This window comes from Pleuronectes platessa, chromosome 4 (genome assembly GCF_947347685.1).
Source record: "Pleuronectes platessa chromosome 4, fPlePla1.1, whole genome shotgun sequence".
Taxonomy (NCBI): domain Eukaryota; kingdom Metazoa; phylum Chordata; class Actinopteri; order Pleuronectiformes; family Pleuronectidae; genus Pleuronectes; species Pleuronectes platessa.
This window is the reverse complement of record NC_070629.1, coordinates 27951179-27972188: the sequence shown is the minus strand read 5'-3', so window position 1 is coordinate 27972188 and position 21010 is coordinate 27951179. Positions and strand designations below refer to the sequence as shown.

Genomic DNA, 21010 nt, shown 5'->3' with positions numbered 1-21010 from the left:
CAAACGAAGAAGAAAAAAGAGGCGGAAGTGCTAAGTTAGCAAGGTGAGAGGTAAACAAAGGCCGCTCTGTGTGACGTAATAAGGTACAGTACTCATGATCAGTCATATTGGAAATAATATGTATTATTTTCACATGCGCTTGTTTTGTTGAGCCTGGACGTTTTCTTAAAATGTCGTTTCCTCTACGAAACAATTCCGCACTTCCTCGGTCATGCAGGCTAACAAAGCTGATGCTAACTATTATTACAGGTAGCTAGCTAGCATGTTGGGAATAGACCTCAGGTTAATAACAGTGATGAAGCTGCATCGTGATTAACTGTGCATGTTGTCCTGCTCTGCTAGGACCGAGACACCCCGAGGCGACACGGTCACATGGGTCTGGAAGATGATGGACAACCCGGCAGCAAATAAGAACCACGTCCCCTGTCACTCGTGGGTGAGTCCGAATGGCTGGTCCACGAGCTCCACGCAGGGAGCCCTCCTGGACCCACTGGGCGGCTCCCAGCACCTCGGCCTGGGCTCGTCCTCTGAGCACAGATCCTCCTACGAGCACCTGCAGGGTCCGAGCTGTGTGAGCGGCCCCAGCAACCTCCCGCCCCCCCACAACATGTACCACTCTGCCATGTACAAAGCCCCGCACGTCAGCAGCCACCCAGCAGCCAGCGCGTTGTTTGCTGACACTTCGATCCCGAACCATGGAGTGCAGCTCTGCAGGTCCCAAAACGCTCCGCTTCTCTTACCCCACAACCCGTATCGACCTCAATTAACCAATCAGGGCTTACCAGGTGGACTTCAGGGTCTGCCCATGAGCCTCCCATCGTGTGGACAACGGGTCAATGCCCATCAGGCTCCGTCTGGGGGGATGAATGTGGAGTCGGCTGGTGTCGCTGGATACGCTCAGGGCTTTGGACCTTCAACCTCTCAGGAGCAGGCTCAGTGGATGCCTTCATTACACAGCAGGGGTAAGAGGTGTTTGTAATATATGTAAAGAAACAAGCCTCTTCAGTGAGGTCCAACATGTCAGGTTTGATTTAAAGATGATATAAAGTATTTGTTTATGGAGTTTATCAGTCAAACTGCCGAGCAAAGACGGCAGAGTGACATTCACTTAGGTGAGGTAATAAATAAGTCAAAGAATCAGGGACTGATACAAACACAAGGAACTAAAATGTATGTGCAATTTAAACCAATGTGTTATAAACATATATGAGGTATATGAACATTCTGGAAACATTTTTTTTAAATGGCAGAACTTGAAATTAACTAAAAATGGGGGTTTAATAGATGATCTGCATATTTGAGTGGCATAATTTCTTTGCTTTCTTTGTTTAGTGAAGAGTCATTTGCAATGGGCTCCATATAGATTCATATATTCTGATGCTGTTCTAAAGCTGTGGTCCCAGGTCCAGTTCCAACTCGGCCCTTTTTAGCTTGTCCCCACAGACGTGTGAAGCGGCCTTGGGTCTCTTCAAACACGCTATATATAAATTCAAGCTGCTATTATTATGTCTTCATTGCTCTCTCCCCATGTCATGTCTAAAATCATAAAGCATCCGTCTCACTTGTCTTCTCCTCAGGGGCTGAAAACAAGTCTGGCCGTGATGCGGCTGCTCAGTGTCACAATGAGCCATCGCACAAGAACACAATTCCACTGGTGAGGAAACAAAACGACAAACACCAAAACTTACTGATTAACTCTGTTAGCACAGATCTTCACAAACATAACGTGTGTGTGATACATTTCTGACAAAGCAGTTTGAAGCCTCAGAGGTTGACAAAAGAAAATATAAATGAATTTGTGATTTCAAGACGTGTCAATCAAGAGCTGTGGAGTTTTATTTATTTAACTTTTATTTATTTTTTGTATTTCTATCTGCTGTCAGCCCGACAACGAGAGGCAGCGTTCAGCCATTTTAAATCATCGTGCACAGCTTCTCAAACAACTGGCAGAGATGGACGAACTCGTAAGTGTGTCGTGGCAACTTTTTAATTAACGGTCAATATTATTTCTTTAGATATTTGCCACCCAGTATTTCTGTGAAGTTACAATTATAAAGTAAAGTTGGCAAATTCATGCTATAAAGATTAGTGTAGATAGTTGGAATATTGATAATTAAAGAGATTTTCTCTGCGCTTTAAGCTGGATTCGATACCTGCAGATGACACCGGTGATGGACGCTCTCTACACACAGCTTTGCAGGTTGGTGAATTACTGTCTTTGCTCCACATTAAATTATTAAATCTGCATAAATTGTTTTACTACGTTTTCTCTGTACATTTTAGGCTGTAACAATATGGTAGCCAAACTACAACACTATGACTTCCTCTTGTTTGTTTTGGTTTTTCAGTCTCATCTTTCAGCTCATTGCTCATCTCCTGCTTCCTGTGATGAACATGTTGAGACCTGTGATTTGCCGGATGATGATGATCCCATGTCAGCAGGAGAATCACAGGTACTAACCTGAGTTTCTGATTCTTAACTAATATCACAGTGTAGATTTTAGTATGAAGCAGTTCATCACTTCATCTGAGGTGAAGTGATGGAAACTAACTGAAACTACAAAGTAAGTTTTGATCTCATTACACTTCCCCTCCTTGAGAAAAAAGTATTTGACATTTACTTGGACTTTTTAGTTTGGTCCATGTCACATTCATAAACATAGGGGAGGCATGACCTATACTGCAGCCAGCCAGCAGATGGCGATGGAGACGGTTTGGCTTTATTTTTGGGGAGCAGCTATGAAACAAACTTACTGAAAACTGAGACTTTGCATTTTCATAGCATTCATTCTCCAATTGGACTGAAATACTCTTGGATAAGTTTAACTTCATCCATTCAATTAAAAAAAGCAACTTGAACTTGAAAAACCCAATCAGAGAATAAAATTCTAATATTATTCATACATCTTCATCCTTTGAAAACTTGTTTCTTAAATTAGTAAGATTGCAGTGATACATACAGTTTATCTGTGTTAAGACATATACAGTATTTAATAAAAGCTCAGTAAGATATAAAGTTGCTGCAACCTCATTCCTGCATCCAATTCTTTTGATCCTTTTCAGAAAAAAGAGGATACTTCATCGGAGTCAGGCGATGACACTGATCCTGATTACTTTCCAAACAATGACGGAGACTTCTCTGAGGTCCAGTCTGACTCTGACTGGAGCTCGTCAGATAAATCAAGTCCCAGTGCTTCCTCGACCCCCACGGATGAAGAACCTTCCGAGGGGAAAACAAAGACAAAGACTTCTCCGTCTAAGGACAAAGGTGCAAAAAAGTCCTCTGCAGCCTATCAGAAGAAGCTCCCTCAAACTGTAGTGCTGCCAACTCTGAATACGAAGGAACAGCGTGTGTACGACAAGAGGAATTACTGTTTGTTTTGCTCGAAGCCGCAGTCCAAGATGGCACGGCACTTTGAGAGGGTTCACTGCGACAAAGCCGAGGTTGCAGTTGCTTTTCAATATCCCGTCTTGTCCAGAGAAAGACGAAAGATATGGAAAAAACTCATAAATCAAGGAAACTTTCTGCATAATAAGAATGTGATAAAAGCAGGGAAGGGAGTACTTGCCGTCCAAAAGCGACCACGCAAGCCTGGACAAGCCCAAGACTTTCTTCACTGTCTCTACTGTCACGGCCTTTATGTGAAGAACGCTTTGTTCAGACACATGAGAAAATGCCCAGAGAAAGTGAAGGATGAGAATGAATCGGAATTTGGAAGGAAGCGTATTGCATCGCGGTGCGCGCTCGAAATCTTTGGAGATCTCGGCATCAGCGATGGTTTCAAGAACATTGTGTGCGAGATGATCTACGACGATGTCACAAAAACGGTCATCGACGACCAGGTTATCTTGCAGTTCGGTGAGCAAATGTACAACCAGTACTCCTCCGATGTGAGGAAGCACGACTATATCCGACAAAACCTCCGTCAGTTAGCAAGACTTGTGCTCGAAGCTCAGAAAACAACCCCGCTGAAGAACCTGGAGGAATTCTTCTACCCTTCAAGCTTCAGGCACGTGGTGTCTGCAGTGAAAGTCCTGGCGGGCTATGACCTCGAAAACAATACATTCAGCATTCCTTCACTGGCCATCAAGCTCGGGTACCACCTGCAGAAGGCCTGTAGTATCGTTGAGGCTAACGCGGTGAAGAGCGGTGACACCAGTCTGGCAGAGTCGGCAAAAAACTTCCTTGTGGTGTATCAGAAGAAATGGAACCGGCTCATTTCTTCAGGTGCATTAACAAATCTCAGAGAAATAAAAAAGACCTCGGATGGGAATGTTCCAATCGCCCAGGATATAAGGCTTCTGAATTCCCACCTGGACACGGTTCATCGTCTTGCTGAGACCAAACTGGGAGAAAACCCTTCTGCAGAAAACTATGCTTGTCTGGCCAAGGTGATACTGGCCCGGACGATCGTGTTCAACAGGAGGAAACCTGGAGAGGTGGCGTCGATCCAGCTGAAGACCTTCATGTCACGGAAAAAGTCCAACGTGCTCGACGACATGGACGTGTCCGTTACAGATCTGGAAAGAACCATGTGTGGGCTTTTCTCTAGAGTGGACATAAAGGGGAGCTGTGGGAGGATGGTCCCTGTTCTACTTAAACCCTCATTCCTCTCAGCCATGGAGCTTCTCGTGAAGCTTCGTGAGACGTGCGGCGTCCCGCAGAAGAATCCCTTTCTCTTTGGCCGGCCGTGCGCGCTGTCTGCCTACAAAGGCTCGGAGTCCATCCATCACTTTGTCAAAGAATGTGGAGCGAAAAACCCCGAAGCACTGACGTCGAGAAAGATCCTGAAGCATTACCCGAAGATGCTCCAGCTGATGAACCTGGACGACGATGAGGCCAAACTCATTTTTGGCTGTCGTTATCAAATGAAATCCTATCGACAGAACGGCGGCATGCAGCAGGACGAGATGGACTGTGAAGGTAATACATGTTCAGTTTAATGCTCTTTTGTATCAAGACATGGTTTCCAAGTAGAGTGTTCAGATATAATCCCTCCACAAGATGTAGTTTTATTAGGAGAGAAGCCGAAGCTGTAAAACCACTGTGAAGTAATCAGATGATATGAGATCCATATGTTAGAAGAAGACTTTCTCTGTTTGTTTTTTAATACAGAGAGGTTATATCCTGAAACAGGACAACAAGCTGCATCATGGAGTCAGACTGAGTTCTCCGGCACGAGCTGCCAACAAGCAAATGACTATCAACAAGAACATGGATCAACAACAGGCAACTGCAGGACGGTTCCTTCTAAACAAAGACACAAAGGTAGTTATGTTGGTCATGAACAAGCTTTATATACTTTAAGTTGTGTTGCCTGTGGAAGATTTACCTCATCGCAGTATTGGTTGTCAGAAATTATAAAGGCATTCGATTTTGGAGCAGATCCTGGAATTCTTCACTTTCTTTAACAGTGCGATTCGACTTTGGATGTTTCATTGATTACCAAAGGAACTGCAACTTAAAAAAAATCAAAATCCATGAATTATTCTCAAGGAAATTGGTGAAAATATAAAAAATTGCCATCTGGACCTGCAGATCCGCACTGACACCAGGTTTTTATTGAAATTCTTTTTAAAGGAGTGGATCTGTGTTTTTTTTTTACACTTTGTTTAACATTAGCCTTGACAGAGATATGCAAACTTTACTTAACGTCCCCTTCTAGCTGTTCACCTGTGTTCAAACCTAATGTGATGTCAAAGTTTCCAGCCTCTGGGCACAACTGAATTTCTGGTCCCCCCCCTCCCACAGGGTCTCCATATAAGGGCAAACACAAGTGGGAAGAAGCAGAGGTCCGCGCTGTTGAAAGACACATGATGCGTTTCATTGAGGGACACAAGGTGCCTCAGAAAAACGACTGCATCCAGTGTCTCGAGGCCGAGGCCAGAGCACTGAAGACCCGTTCGTGGAAGGGTGTGAAGGACTACGTCAGAAACAGGATCACTGCGCTGAAGAGACAAAGTGGCTCTTCACAGGCCTGACCCACCGACGGCAGCAAGACGTGACGAGTTCAGAGGATATGTTATGTTTCAAGAAAAACCTTTAATGTGCAACGTTTCCATCTTCTTATCCGTCATCACCCTTTTCCCTCAATAGTTTAAGCTTGTTTATTTATCAGTCTCCACATCTTCTGTAGCACCGGGAGCCTTTCGGAAATGAACATTTATTTGTATTGAACTGGTTTTTGGTTTGCACTTGTTCCCAGGCATCGATCCTTCCTCAGTGGATTACAGAGCGGTTTTCTTTGTAGATTTTTATTTTGCATTCTTCTGAGGTTCATTCAGAGACGGCTCATGATTGCAGGCAAATTATGTGATCCACTGTTATTGCTGATACATTTTTGGAGCTGTACATTTACCTTCTGTGACCAAGTTTCCATGTACACTGTATAATATTGATCTGTTTGGTTGAGTTATATATGAAACACAACGTTCCAATAATAAAACAATTATGCCAATTTATTTACCACACATAAAACTGGTGAGTTGAGCTTTTCAATTGTCTGATGTCCTTCTATGAAATGAATGACTTGAATATCATGAATATTTTCACTGATACGTAGGTATAGCAGCAAACTCCCATTCACAACTTTACTAATAAATTTATACTGTAGTTTATCAGATGAACTAAATCAAACTACCTTCAATATTCAAATTCATCTTACATATGGGAAATATTAGATAGTGAAGTACTCTATTATTAAATGATCTGAGCAACTCAAAGTAAAACAGCTTCTTAATGAATGTATTGGATAAAAATATAAAATATATTTCTCTGAGATGTAGTGGTGGTAATGAATAAATGTTAATTCAACTATATAGGTATGTATCATGTATATTCACAATGTTTATACAGTGTCTAAGATATTGTTTGAAATATACATTTTATTTCAAAAGTAAATTGTTGTTTAATTAACTGTTAACTATAAACTATAAATGAGAGAGTACAGAATAATAAATAAAGTTTGTAAATTTTTGATAAATGTGCATTACACTGGTATATCTAATCTAGTGCGCATGCGCACATGGAGAAAGAAAGTCGGCCATCTTGTCTGCAGCCAGGTCCCTCTATAGTTTCGATGCTTTTATCTTGTAGCGTCAACTTCCGGTTCTCGTAGAAAGGGCAGTGCCGGATGCTTTTACTTTGAAAGGCAGAGCGGAACCCGCTTGTCGTGACTCTCGCTAGCATGATGCTAACTAACGTTGTGTCATGGATGACAGCGACTGAACCTGCGGCTTCAAACCAGCGGTCAGTTCCCGTCACGGTTTGGATGTAACGCAAAGACAAAGACGCGGTGACAGGGCGGAGATGGCGACGATCAAGTGCCGCAAAACCCCGCAGTTTACGTTAATGCGCAAAGGTAACGAGGCTCGTCTCTTACTCCTCCGCCGTGTTTTCTTCAGTTTCATTCATTATTAACGCAGCCAGGCCCATTCAGTGTAAACACAAGGGTTCACAACCACGGGTTTTAAAGATGGACACATGACAGCTAACCCAAAGTGAAGCCAAAGCGTCTCGATCGCCACCTGGTGGTTGGCTGCAGTACAGCTCATCTATCAGCCCCAGCTTCATTGTGGAGATTTGTGGTTGATCTTTATAAACAGTCTATAGCTTAAATGAGCAAGTTCAAAATGATCAGTTAAGCTAATAAGCAGGGGTGAAGTGACTGTATAGAATTTGATTTTATAATGATGCATCTTTCTCAGGTTGTTAATGTAACCTGTTGTACGTGAGATGGAGCTAACTGCGAAAGTCACAAGATAAAACGTTCTCAAAGATGGAGCCCAGCTAAAAGAGGCTTTTTGTGTTTTTATTGTTTGTTTGTAGGTAGATAAGATATCTGAAGGAACCACTTTTATTTTGAAATATGATTTTCCTTCGCTAGGTCCCGCCCCAGAGGAGAAACACACCTATCCGTGATGGTTATGGACGATGATGGATGCCCTCTCAGCCAATCAGAGCCGGACACCCGGTCACCAGTGGGCGGGGCCGAACGGCTGGTCCCCAGCTTCACCTCCAGGACCCCTCTGCAACCCTCTGCCCATCTTTCAGCATCTCAGCCTGGGCTCGCCCTCTGACCAGCGGCCCGGCCACGACCATCTGCAGGGGTCGAACCCCGGCTGCCTCAGAAACCACAGTCAGGTCTTCACTGAGGATGCTGAGCTGAGTTCACAGCCTTTCATCCCCGATGCTCACGTGGATCCAGCTGTGAGCCACGAGAGACACGTACCTCCGTGTTCTCTGCCTCTTGTGATCAACGGGTCGCATCCCTCCAACCCCCAGGGGACGCCAGCCTACCCCCCCCTCAGCCCGTACCAACCTATAACCGCCCCCTTCCATCCTCCATACTCCCACCACGTCTCTCTCAATGGACATCAAGCACTTCAATCCCCCATCAGCCCTCCATCATTCGGACAATGTGCGTTTGAGAAGAACGTGGAGTCTCCTGTCGGTGCTGGATACCTCCTCACCTCCGCCTCGCCCGACTCCCCCGTCCAACAGCAGCCTTACTGGGCTCCTCCATCACAATCTAGAGGTGCCTATTTTTCTTTCATGGAAGTCCTGTGGTCTAAATGACACCAGCTCACTTTTTCAATGAATCACTCATGTCTGAACATTTCCTCCATCTCTGTCCTCCATTGTCTGACTCCTCTGTTTTCTCCTCAGGAAACACTAAGGAGTTTGTCCCCAGTGTGGCCGTACAGGACGGGAACGTCACTCCACAGGTGAGGACAATAGAGCGAATCAGAAGTGAGATGTAATTGTTTACAAATTACTCTTTCTATTTCCCCTCTGCAGTCTCCTACCTCCGAGTCCCGCTATGGCCTCGACCCGGAGCTCCTGCCCAACGCTGTAAGTTCTTTCTGTCGCTCGCTCTGTGAGATCCTTTCCTGACTTGTCCGGCTCCTTTCAGGCCTTCACAGGAAGAGTGTGGGAAGTAAAGGGTTCAGTCCTTTAATGAGTACAGCTGACATTTTTTAGATAGAATTAATTGTGAGATACAAATAAAAACTTGGCTGATATGAGGCATAGCTGAGTTTGTTTGTCAATATTCACAGATACAAAAACTTTGTTTTACAGAATAAACAGTAGATCAAATATGTGCATTTATTCTTAAATTTGTAACCAGAACACATTTTATTTTCTAAATTCAGACTCTATATATTTGTTTTTATTTGTGTATTCTCTTTGTCTATTTTTAATTTTATGGTTACACTGTAAAATATCAAGCCTCGGTTTAATTTCTTCATCATAAGGGTTTGATAACAGCATCTTTGTGTTTACTTAATATTGGTTGATATATCAGATTTGGAAATGTCTTAACCTCTTGCTCGGTGTATTTATGATATTCTTTTGATTGACAATGCCCCCCCCCCCCTGTCTCCATTTCCCTTCCTGTGTTCCAGGTGAAGGTGATTGCAGAGGACCGGGCAGAGTGGGGGGGAAAGGTCTTTGTCTCAGAGCCTTTCTCCCAACTTCCTCCTCTGGCAACTACTTCCTGTATCGTAGAAGACCGAGGTGACCAACACACACAGTCTGTGTCTGTGTCTGTGCCTGTGCCTGTGCCTGTGTCTGTGCCTGTGTCTGTGTCTGTGTCTGTGTCTGTGTCTTTGTCTGTGTCTGTGTCTCATCTGCCTCAATGGGTCCACATATCATTCTGAGCATCAACAGTACTTGAAGCACACGTTATGGCCGACATTGTCCACAACTTGCACGATGAATGTTTTCAAACACCATGCAACTTTATGAATTAACTTGTTTAAGTAAAGTATAAGTTATGTTGTGTCATATCCTTATTGACCTTGTCCCCAGGTAACACGAGTCCTTTTGCCATCCGCTCCCTCTCATACTGTGTGCCCTGTGATGGTCAGACCGCCCTGCTCAGTCGCCTGCCACTGGGAGCTCTGGTCACTCCTCTCTCAAAACAAAATGCTGGGGAGGTCAGTTTTTTAATTTTTTAATCTATTTAACAACAGAGTCAGGATATAAATGTGTGTAACTTGTGTGTTTCCTGTCGTCTCCAGGAGCCCGTCCCGCTTTGTAAAGAGTCAGAGTGTGTTTCGGGCTGTAGCTGCTGCGGAGCCTCCATGTGCCCGGCAATGGGTTGGCAGGACTGTGGTCAGAGATTTTATTGCCCCTTCTGTGGTAAACTCAGTGAAGGTAAGACGAAGATCCGGTCAGGAGCACGGCACCTTCACCGCACCTTCATCGGGTCGAGCGGCTGCACCTGTTGCTTCTTACTAATCGTTTTTTTCTCTTCTGTCCTGTGCTTCAGTGCCGTGGCAGCACTACCAGCCCACCAAGGGAGTGGAGGGGGCTCGGGTGGACAAAGACAAGAGGCCTGAACTCAGCGTGGGCTCATACGAGATCCTACACTCTCAGAAGGTTTGTTCCACCTTCTCAGATTGTCAGCTTTGTTTTAATATCACCAGCTCCTGAACATGGACTTCGAACATAAGGCTGAGTCCTTGAGCACTTCCATCGGCCCTGAACAACAAACACGAGAAGTGTGAAGTCGATTTGATGAAGGGATCTTGAGATATGAGCTCCACAGTCAGACTGGATTTAATAGTCAGATTATTACACATTGGATTTTTTAAACCAATTTAAAAAGCCCTTTCATTTGCCTGAGGAAAGTCTCCATGTTAAGTTCTATTTTGATTTCAGGGTGAACCTGCTGCACTGCTACTCGCCATAGACGTGTCTGCCTCAGCGCTGAGAGGAGGACATTTGGAGTTTGTAACACAACAAATCCACTCGCTGCTCACCTCTCTGAACAGGTACAACACACTCCCACTACTGTAGGTGCATGAACACACACATACTCATACATGAAGGGGAGGCTGGCATGCCTGCTCAGTAACTCACACAGACACACACTCCCTTGCATTCACTTGAATCTCTTACTGGGACACTTTTCTGACTTCTCCTTATCCAAACCTTAAATAGTATCTTATATATATTTAATCTCATACCTTTTGAATACTTGTTTTTTAATTAAATGGGAAGTGAGTCCCATAGTGAAAATGTGAACAGATTTTATTGATTCACACACACACACACACACACAGGCACACACACACACACACACACACACACACACGCACACACACAGTGATTAGTGAAAGGTTTTCTTTTGGATGATATGCTGTATGGATTATGAACTTGAACATGCACAATACACTTGAGCATGAAGCAGAAATGAATTGATTCCTTCTTCTGCACTGCAGCATGTTGATTCCTTTTGAAACATTTGTTTACGTTGTGGTTTATAAGATTATTTTGAAATCTGGGGATTTTATGAAAGTTATAAGTGATAAGTGTAGTTCTTTTCCTTATGTGGCAGAAGATGAGAATGTTTTGAGTTCCGACAAACTGCAAATGTTCCAAGATGCTTAAATTTCAACCACATGTCAAATGAGAAATTGGAAAACACAAGTTCCTTTTGATTGTGTACTTGATCAGAATGAGACTGGAGGATATCATACATTGTTTATTGTTTTTTAGCAGTTAATGTATAAAAGAAGCACAGTTGAAGGTCTTCAGTTGATTCTCGCTCCCTGGAGAGTTTAAATGGCAGAATCTTCAGTTAAAGACGGAAACTTCCTCCTTATCCGCTTCTTCCTTAGACCCTGTACACAAAGACAATCATGTCAGACAGGCGATATCAGCTGCAGTGACTGCGTTGCACCTCTGAGTGTAGGATGGTATGAACATGTATGAGTTAGATGTGAGCATAGTGCACAGTACATACATAATTGTCACGGGCTGACCAGCCAGGAAAGATCTGAGAGTGGAGCAGCCTCTCAAACAATGTCTGCTTGATAGAAATATTTTTCCCGCTCCTCCACGGACATCGACCTCCACTGTGGACACACAACAACACAAACACAAGCATAAGTACACACATATCCACGTGAACAGGTGGAGGTTCTGCAATGAAACCACCGACAGAGTATTTGTGCTGGAGGAGGTACAACAGTTACTGTAAAGATTTCAAGAATGATAGTTTTTAGCGGTGTTCTCTTCGACAGCGCTCACAGGCAGAAAGCTTTTTAATCCTTTATCAAACTGTGGTGAAGTTTGCGTGACACTGAGAGTTTCAAACACACAGAGCAAAGACACCTACTGTCTGTCTAATGACTCTTTTGACAGCCGCGCAGTTCGGGTCTTTGAGCTGTTGCACGACCTTTGGCCTCTGTTCCATGAGGAACATCATGAAAGCATTTGGGGGCTTCGGCTTGTTCTTGTCCTCTGGCTTCCTGGTATACTTTTTCCTTCTATAGGGAAACAGTGAAACAGAGGGAGAGCATCAATTTCCTCTTGTTTAAACTCAGTGGTCAGCCCCAAATGATGAAGCAGTCAGGCGGACTTACTGTGGAGCGACAGGAGGAGCTATATAGGGTGAAAACCAGTAGACCTGTCCCTTTCCATTTCTAGACACAATCAGGCAGACACATTAGATGACAGAAGAAGTGGTTTTGAAGATACAACCATCACAGCTGTGTGTTGGTTTGTATTTATGTGTGAGATACATACATGGTTCCAACAGAAGGCAGGTTCCACCCGAAGCCCTGAGGGGGACACCTTACTGTCATGTTGTGGAACTGGAGACACAAACACAAAGTTTCAGTAACTGCTTGAATGATAATAATAACTAAACCCTGTCCTGATGCTAATAGTGTCATCCCAACTATGACAAACCAGAGATTGGTACTCTGTCCTAGTTGCTCTGTGTTTTATCCCAGAACTCAGTCTTGATCACTACCCTCCGTGAGGGACTTTATGGTCAGACGGGTATTTATAATGTTTTTATTAGAGCTGTGAAAAATAACGCGTTAACGCGTTATGATTAAATTACAGGATTAATTCGTTTTTTTTTTTTAAGGCATTTAACGCATGCGCAGAAGGACCTTCCAATTCCGCCGCCTCTGCACTAGTTGCCGCTCTAACGCCGGGTTCACACCGGACGCGGAAGCGACGCCGAAGCGAGGCGTAAGCGCAGCGCCAATCCTCTGGCTCCCATCCACTCCCATGTTAAACCGCAGCGCTGAACACACCGGAGGCTGAAGCGTAGCGTTGTGCCGCGGCTGCCTAGCGCCGTGAAGCGATCGTTTCGGCGTCGAGTCTATTTTTTCCGCTTGACGCGAGCGTATCGCGACAGGAAACACACTGAAAAATGATTTTAAACGATATAGATGACATATTTGATATGATATAAATGATCAAATATGCATCCCATACTTTGTATTCACGTTCTGTTGTCTTGGAGTTTTAATTTTACCACTTTTACCAACCACATTATTTAATGTCCCCCTCTGCCCATCCACTACAGCCACACAAGCAGTCATAAAGATAAAAAGAGAGGGGGGGGGGCTACGTATTCTCCACATAGGCTTGAGTGGAGAATACGTAATTTACCCTCGACACCCGACATTTAACGGAGCAAACAGCGGAGAAGTTCTTCAACATGGATGACATTAAATTAATCATTGAAGTGGAGAAGTAACTTGAGTTGTTGATTCTCAGCATATGTTGTATAAAGACAACACCAAAAAAGACACATGTTGGGACGCTGTTGCAGTTAATGTTGGAGCAACAAGTAAGTATATGCTCGAAAAAAATGATTAAATGCCGTTTTTACTGCAGGCTGATAAGAGCAGCAGTATGTGATATTATAAGTAATGCGCGGCGCTTCGGCGGCGCTACCGCGTCCGGTGTGAACCCGGCGTAATGCAGTCAGACGGCAGCTGCCATTCAAACAAACAAACAACATGGATAATTCTGATGAACCTGAGGACCTTCTGGACGGGAAGATCGTGTTCCAAAAAAACAAAGATCGAACATTCAGTAAAACCAAGGTGATATGCACACTCTGCGAGAAGTTATCGTTTCGACGTAGCAATACCCGCCTAACCACCGCAACGCGAAGCATGTGTTGGTCGGCGAGGGGCGTTCAAGTGGAATGCGCCAAACCAGACTCACTCGCAGGACACATTGTGCAAAAGAAGCGGTCAGCTTTACTGTCAGAGAATTTGAACAAGTTAGTTTGCCTCACCAACTGGCTAAAGAACGAGTAGCTAAGAGGGCCTTTAGAGGCATTAGATTGTATCATGGTGTGGTTAATGGTTGTGTGACAAAAAATATAAAAAATGTCAACCATCCTATGGCTAAGAAGCTCAAATAATTTCTGTTTGATTTTTAAAAAAAAAGTTTTATTCAACCACACAATGGCTAAGGAGCCCGAATATTGTTTAGGATGAAGATTATATGAATGTTCCATATGGAAAAGCAATGATAACTGCTGAAGAACTGCTGAGTTGCAGCACAAAAGAAAAGTTAAATGTCATAAATCTTGTTTTCACAAAAATATTCCGAGAAAATCGGTAATGTGATTAATCATGATTAATCCATAGAAACCTGTGATTAATTTGATTAAAAATTTTAATCATTTCACAGCCCTAGTTTTTATGGAATCAATGTCTTAGCCTGTTAGTACCTCACCTGGCTGTGGCCTAACTGAGCTGCCTTGTAGTACGTGTAGTCTAGCGGCAGGAAAGTTGATGGCTGGTACATGGGAGGAGCTGGATGAGGTGCAGGCATGACTGGCTGCTGCAGGCTGAACTGTGCTGCTCCCGGACACATGTAGTGTGATTTCTGAGTCAGCTGGGGGCCAGACATCCCCTCAGCTAGGGCATCATAAGGAGGAAGAAGAGGACAGTCGGTCTGTGCAGCTTGAAATCCAGGCTCAGGCAGGACCTGCTGCTGTTGGCCGGACGGTGCAGCTCCCAGAGGCATGTAGCGCTCTGTCTGAGGCTGCTGGGGGCCAAACTCCTCAGTAGGGGCCTCATAAAGAGGAAGAGGAAGAGAGTCGGCCATGTCTGACTCCAAAACTTCCATCAAGTCAAATTCGTAAACACAGTTGCTCATGGCCTGCTCTAAAACCTGGTGAATCTCTTGGTATTGATCCATCGTGTTTGTAGATATTAATACAAATACTTGCAAAATTAAATTAACATCTCCAGGTGTGTCTCTGAGGATAATATCTAATATCTAAATTGTGTGAAATATTTATTGAGTACGAACATTCTAAAAAGCCTTTAATGTTGCGACATCGAAGAAGATCAAAGGAACTCCTGCTCACTACTTTTGGAATGTCACGTTTTTTTATTCCCAATCACATTAAATTATTTGCATATGAATAAAATCACATATCACATGATTCAAAAGATAACTTTATTTATTTATACAGACAGAGAATCCATATCAGGATGATCGAGGAATAAAAACCATGATAGCAGTGTGGTTGACTTTGGTGAAAAACATGAATACAAGGACTTTTATCAGCAATAAAATAATCCAAGCAAAAACAACAGAACTGTCAGTGCTTGGGGCCCTAATAAAAGCAGTAGTTGGTCATTTAAAGGTGAAGTGTGTAAGATCGCATTAAACTCCCCCCTCCCTTCCTGAGCGGGAGGAGAGCTACGGTGGCCCTCATGTGTCAAAACACCGGACAACTTAACGGAGCTGTCTTCTCTCCAGTAATGAGGAGTCTATAGATCCATATATTTACTAATGTTACTTGTGTATCTCCTATGTTAACAGAAGTTGATAGTTTACATGTAGAAAATATGTTATGGAGAGTAGGCACAGGAGGAAGAGTAGGGACAGGAGGGAGAGGAGGGAGAGGAGAACAGGAGGAAAAGGAGGGAGAGGAGGAAGAGGAGGGAGAGGAGGGAGAGGAGGGAGAGGAGAACAGGAGGAAAAGGAGGGAGAGGAGAACAGGAGGAAGAGGATGGAGAAGAGGAAGAGGAGGGAGAGGCAGATGATCTGTGAGGAAGAGTCTTATCAGTCTGGAAAACAAGCGCAGATACAGAAACACATTTATCACAGAATACAAACCTAAACAAAACTGCATTTATCTATCTCCTCTATATTTTACACACAAACATGTTCAGCTAATAATTATATGAAGAATATCAAATACTGAATATAGTCAATATAGAATATACTTTGAACTATAGGCCCTTCGTCAAAACAAAAAAATTACTTGAAGCACTTGTGTCTGTTTACAGCTCTATTACTATGGATAGTGTAGTAATATGAATGCAGCTGCTAGAATAAAATGGCCAATCACAGTTTTCTGTCTGGGCAGTGAGCCCCCAGCTGTTAGTGTGACCCTGAACTCACCAGACACACACACAAACACATACACACTCACACACACACACACACACACACACACACACACACACTGCACAGTAGCACCCCTATGAGGAAGTGGAAGATGCAGGGTAAACAGGCATAATGATCCAGGGACCTTTTAAAAGTTCCGTCTTGTTTGTGTAGTGAGGACGGCGACGCCTTGTCGGACGTCCGGGTCGGCCTCATGACGTACGACAGCAGGATCCACCTCTACAACCTCAGCCCCGCCCTGTCCCGCCCACACATGCTGGTCATCATGGAGACAGAGGACCTGCAGCTTCCTGTGACCGACGGGCTTCTGGTGTCACTCAAAGACTGTATACACAGCATCGACAGGTGATTGGCTGTTGACTGATCATGTGACTCTCTTTGGTCCGGTTTGACTTCAGGTGATGAAAACTTCCTGCAGTTTCATTCTCTGTGTGTGTCTGTGCACAGTGTGTTGCAGCTTATTCCTCAGTTCAGTGCAGAGTGCGATGGCTCCAGTGGAGTTCCCATGGAGCTGCCCGTCAAGGCGGGACTTGCCATACTGCAGGTCGGTCATCACCGCACAAACTTTAATCAAATCTCTAGTTATTGGATGTTTGATTTCTCAAAGGAGACATATTTGCTCATATGTCTCCTTAATCTTCATTATTTTACAATCTGTCAATGATTTGATAGAAACAGGTTTAATTCTAATTAAACATTTTAATTTAGTGCATTGTAGTGGATTAAGAACTTCTTTGATTCTCTGCTAGGCTCTGAGTTCTCCTGGCAAGCTGCTGATCTTCCACACGGCCTCTCTGATAGAGATGGGACACACAAGCTCGTCCTCAGGGTTCTTTGGCTCCAACAAACCAAAGGTGCACACAACACACACTTACAGTATGAGGTATAATGTTTATATATAAGTAAAAAGGGAGGACATGACTTCTTTCCCATAGTGAAGCCAAAGCCTCTCTATTCATCTTAGGTCCCTTCTCATTTGTTTTTCTCAGTCCATCTTTCAGCCGTCAGAGCCGGCCGTCTCATTGGCCAAGGAGTGCGTCCGTCAGGGCTGTGGCGTTCACCTGTTCGTCCTCTCCCAGCAAGACGTGGGCGGGGCCTGGCCAGGGCACATTCCATATCTCAGCGGGGGAGCTCTGCACACGTACAGCCACCTCCAGGTAGTTCAGCATCTCCTCAGGTTTAACTGGGATTCACTATTTTGCCTAATGTGGGATGAGAAGATTGATTCCACTCCCCTAATATCAGTCTGCTGAATTTGAGACTACAGCTAGTTAGCCTAGCTACAGTATCAACTTGAGAGGTGCTAGTAGTTTGGTTTTATTATCATTGCACAGCACCTGTCTTCATGTCCTAAACTAATCTAAGATAACCAGTTGCTCCCAATCCAAGTTCTGGCAAAGAAGTGAATAAGCATATATCCTAAAATAATTCCACTATATTCCTTTTAAGTACAAATAAATACTGGCTCGAGCTTCACAAATATCCTCCACTGCTTATTACATGATGGAATCAACACACAGTCCTCCTGGAGTCACTTTGAATGTGGATGACGTGTTTGTGGCTTTTGTTTTGGTGACATTAAGATGAGTTGCTGTGTGTGTCCTATTTATTTGTTTACTTTTCACTACAGGGAGAACTGGACAGAGAGCGTTTCACCTCTGATCTGAAGACGTCTGCAGAGACGCACACCGGCTACAAGGCGGAGCTCAGGATTTTCGTCAGCAAAGGTGAGAGAGATTTCCCTCCAGCGAAGATGTGGTGTGATTCGGTTTGTTTGTTTGTATTCAAGATTACAAACAAAACAAAAAACCAACCATTTGTTCCCGTCCCACCAGATTTACGTGTGTCCGGCTGTTATGGGCTGTTCCTCCCTGGACCTGCCCCGAGCCAGGTGGTCATGGCAAGTCTCGACCAGTGGACAACGCTGGCTGTGGAGCTCTCCCACACCAGAGGGCTGGATGAGAAGAGAGGTGTAGCCATACAGGTGGGCGACTGTTCATGTTCATCAGAAATCAGTCACTTATTATTTAATCTCAGTCTGAAGTTATTAAAAAAGTTATGAAGTTCTTAAAAACCAGAGTTTATCGCCAATATTCAACAGGAAACTTTAAAAATATGAAGAATTCTAAACAGAGTTCAGTGGACCTTGTTTTTTCTCCACATGAAAACCATTCAGACACAGAGCCCAATAGAACTAGTCCTCATGTGATGCTGCAGGGGGCGCTGTTGCTCAGACAAAGTTACACAGTGTTGCTTTAATTGCATTAGTAGACAATTTCCAAAACAAATTTTTTTCTTGGTCCTTAGTAAAACATTGCACAGACTATAGCACTCAATCATACAGTTTGTGCTTCCATTCATTTGGACTCAATCTCTGTTTTAAACATAACCCTCCTCTGTCCTCCTCTCGTGTCCCAGACTGTTTTGTCCTACAGCACCAGGACAGGAGACAGAAGGACCAGGGTCCACACTCTGACCCTGCGATGCTCACCTCACCTTCAGGACGCTTTCCGCCACTTCCAGGCCCAAACACTCCTCACCTTCTACTGCAAGAAGAGTAAGGCACCCGCACCGTAGATCAGTAGTAACTATATTCTATACAAATATAATTTATCATGATATCTGTTCTGAAACACTCTCATTAAATGCATATACACGTTTTTATCCTGTTTTACGGTGATTCAATATTAGTTTGAATTCGAAATGTCCGACTTTTTGAATCAACACTGTAGATTAACATGAGGCCTGATGTGTCTGTGCAGTGTACTGTGCAGTGCTGGAGCGCCCTCTACAGGAGCTGAGGGAGGAGCTTCAGACCGAGGTGACAGAAGCTCTGGCATCGTATCGCAAACACTGCTCCTCTGCCTCGGTGTCGACTGGACAGGTGAGGTTTGGAAGAAAATACACAACAGAGTTTTAATTTCCTGCAGAAGCTTTCCACTTGTATTTAAGGAAACGCCTGAAGGGTTTAAATGCTGTTTCAGTTATTGTAGAGAAAGAACGACGTAATTTTCAGATCTACACCTCTAATGTTTTCAAAATCTTAACTTTTAGCGTAAAAACAACTATGGCATAAGTTTGTTTAAATCTTTTTCCCTCTGTACTCTTGTGTGTTTGTGTTTGTGTGTGTGTGTGTGTTTGTGTGCTGTAGCTGGTCCTACCTCAGTATCTGCGAGCTCTTCCCGTTTACATCAATAGTTTGAGGAAGAGTGAGGTTCTGCTGCCGGGCCTGAGGAACTCCATCCACCAGCGGCTGCAGCAGCGCTGCCAGGTGCTCGCCATGGACACGAGCGGCACCGTCACTCACTTCTATCCTCTGCTGCTGCCTCTGGTCAGTACCACCAACACAGGAGCTCGTCTTGTTCACAGTGTTGTTGAGTTTAATATGTCTCATTACCTTTAGTTACACTTTCCCTCTCTCCTGCAGCCGCTGTCAGCTGGGGACTCCATCCCTCCGAACCCAGAGCAGGCGCTGCGCTGCCGAGCCCTCAGCCTGGAGCCCAGGGGGCTGTACTTGGTCCACGCACCCCTCAGTCTGCTGCTCTGGGTGGGCACCCAGGTCCCAGCAAGCACCCTGGTCGAGCTCTTCAACACCAGCTGCTTCTCCGCCCTGTCCTCAGGAGAAGTGAGTGATGGAGCCTAACCCCTAACCTGAGGTGGTGTGTGTCTACGTTACCTGTAGATGATGGATTATTAACTTTCAATTTCCACAAGGAAAGTGTAAAATTTCCAAATAATTTCTTCTAATAAACTGCAACAGCTGAAAGTTCACAGTCACTAGTTCTCACTAGAATCAGTCACATCAGTAGATGCTGGTTTCTGGTGGTGAGAGGGAACAGCTGGTCAAAGTCACCAGTGGACAGTTTTGTGATGAAAGAGGGAATGTTATTGTTAATCATCAGTTTCTGCAGCTCTGATTGTGTGTTTGTGTTTCCTCCCTCAGACCAAGCTGCCTGTTCTGGAAAACCCTCTGTCCGTTAGCGTCCGGTCCCTCGTGGACACGCTGAACTCTCTGGTGCCCTGCGCCCGCAAGGTGAGACGCTGAACTGCAGCTGAAGGGTTCAACAACAAGCAACCTCTGTGACCTTGAATTACAATTAACAGTGCTGATGATGATGATGATGATGATGCCACTGCTTGAAGTCACTGACGAGTTTGTACTGCTCTGCCTCAGATGTGGGTGGTGAAGCAAGGGGACACCTGCGAGGAGGCTCTGCAGCGCCACCTGGTGGAGGACAAGAGTCCCAACGGAGGAGCGTCCTACGCAGACTTCCTGTACCATCTTCACATCAACTCTGTGCGGATGCTGCAGTGACACACTCAAACACAGGAGGACAACTCAAAGGACACATGGAATTATATATTATTTATTTATATATTGATTATGACTGTTTTGAAGAGCTGGAAAGGACATATCAGCGTTTATGTTTGAAACGTTTTTATTCTACATATTTTTGTTTGTATTTATAATTATGTATAATAAAGTTTAACTGCAAAATGTCGAACCTCGGTTACATTTCTTTGTCACGAGGGTTTGATGACAACATTCATAAATCTAAATATTTTAAAATATTTCGCAGACATGACGTGTGACGGTTTCTGTGATGAACACGACCTGTGCTCTTCTGAAAATGTGATGATGTTCATTTATTCCAGCGTCGCAACACATCTTGTGTGTGTGTACGTGTGTGTGTACGTGTGTGTGTGATGCCTACAGTTGCATAAGCTCCTGGGAGTAAATAAAGGTTTTAAATGAAACTAGAAATAAGTTTTGAATGTTTTTTTTTAATTCCAGTGCACTTCAGAGGGGAA

General features: G+C 44.1%; 2 protein-coding genes across 4 annotated transcripts; both read left to right on the top strand.

Moving 5' to 3' along the window:
- On the top strand, positions 1-6478 carry LOC128438830 (uncharacterized). Of its 3 annotated transcripts, none has more exons than XM_053421554.1 (9): positions 1-83; positions 343-962; positions 1578-1654; positions 1884-1964; positions 2141-2200; positions 2349-2453; positions 3064-4924; positions 5138-5269; positions 5753-6478. In XM_053421554.1, the coding sequence occupies exons 2-9, from the start codon at positions 386-388 to the stop codon at positions 5980-5982; spliced, it is 3123 nt and encodes a 1040-aa protein (XP_053277529.1). In that variant the 5' UTR covers positions 1-83; positions 343-385; the 3' UTR covers positions 5983-6478. The 3 variants fall into 3 exon arrangements, with proteins under 3 accessions (XP_053277529.1, XP_053277528.1, XP_053277530.1); XM_053421553.1 differs by having other exon boundaries at positions 5117-5269; XM_053421555.1 differs by lacking the exon at positions 2349-2453 and having other exon boundaries at positions 5117-5269.
- A 708-nt stretch (positions 6479-7186) lies between these two features.
- Positions 7187-20944, top strand: si:dkey-13n15.2 (protein transport protein Sec24C). Its single transcript, XM_053420914.1, has 21 exons — positions 7187-7361; positions 7887-8537; positions 8669-8727; positions 8801-8854; positions 9409-9520; positions 9815-9942; positions 10027-10162; positions 10278-10387; positions 10670-10782; positions 16352-16543; positions 16646-16742; positions 16948-17052; positions 17188-17355; positions 17829-17925; positions 18034-18182; positions 18617-18755; positions 18961-19082; positions 19350-19529; positions 19626-19823; positions 20142-20231; positions 20373-20944. Exons 2-21 carry the CDS (start codon positions 7934-7936, stop codon positions 20511-20513), a joined length of 2994 nt encoding a protein of 997 aa, XP_053276889.1. The 5' UTR covers positions 7187-7361; positions 7887-7933; the 3' UTR covers positions 20514-20944.
- The last annotated feature ends 66 nt before the right edge of the window (positions 20945-21010 follow it).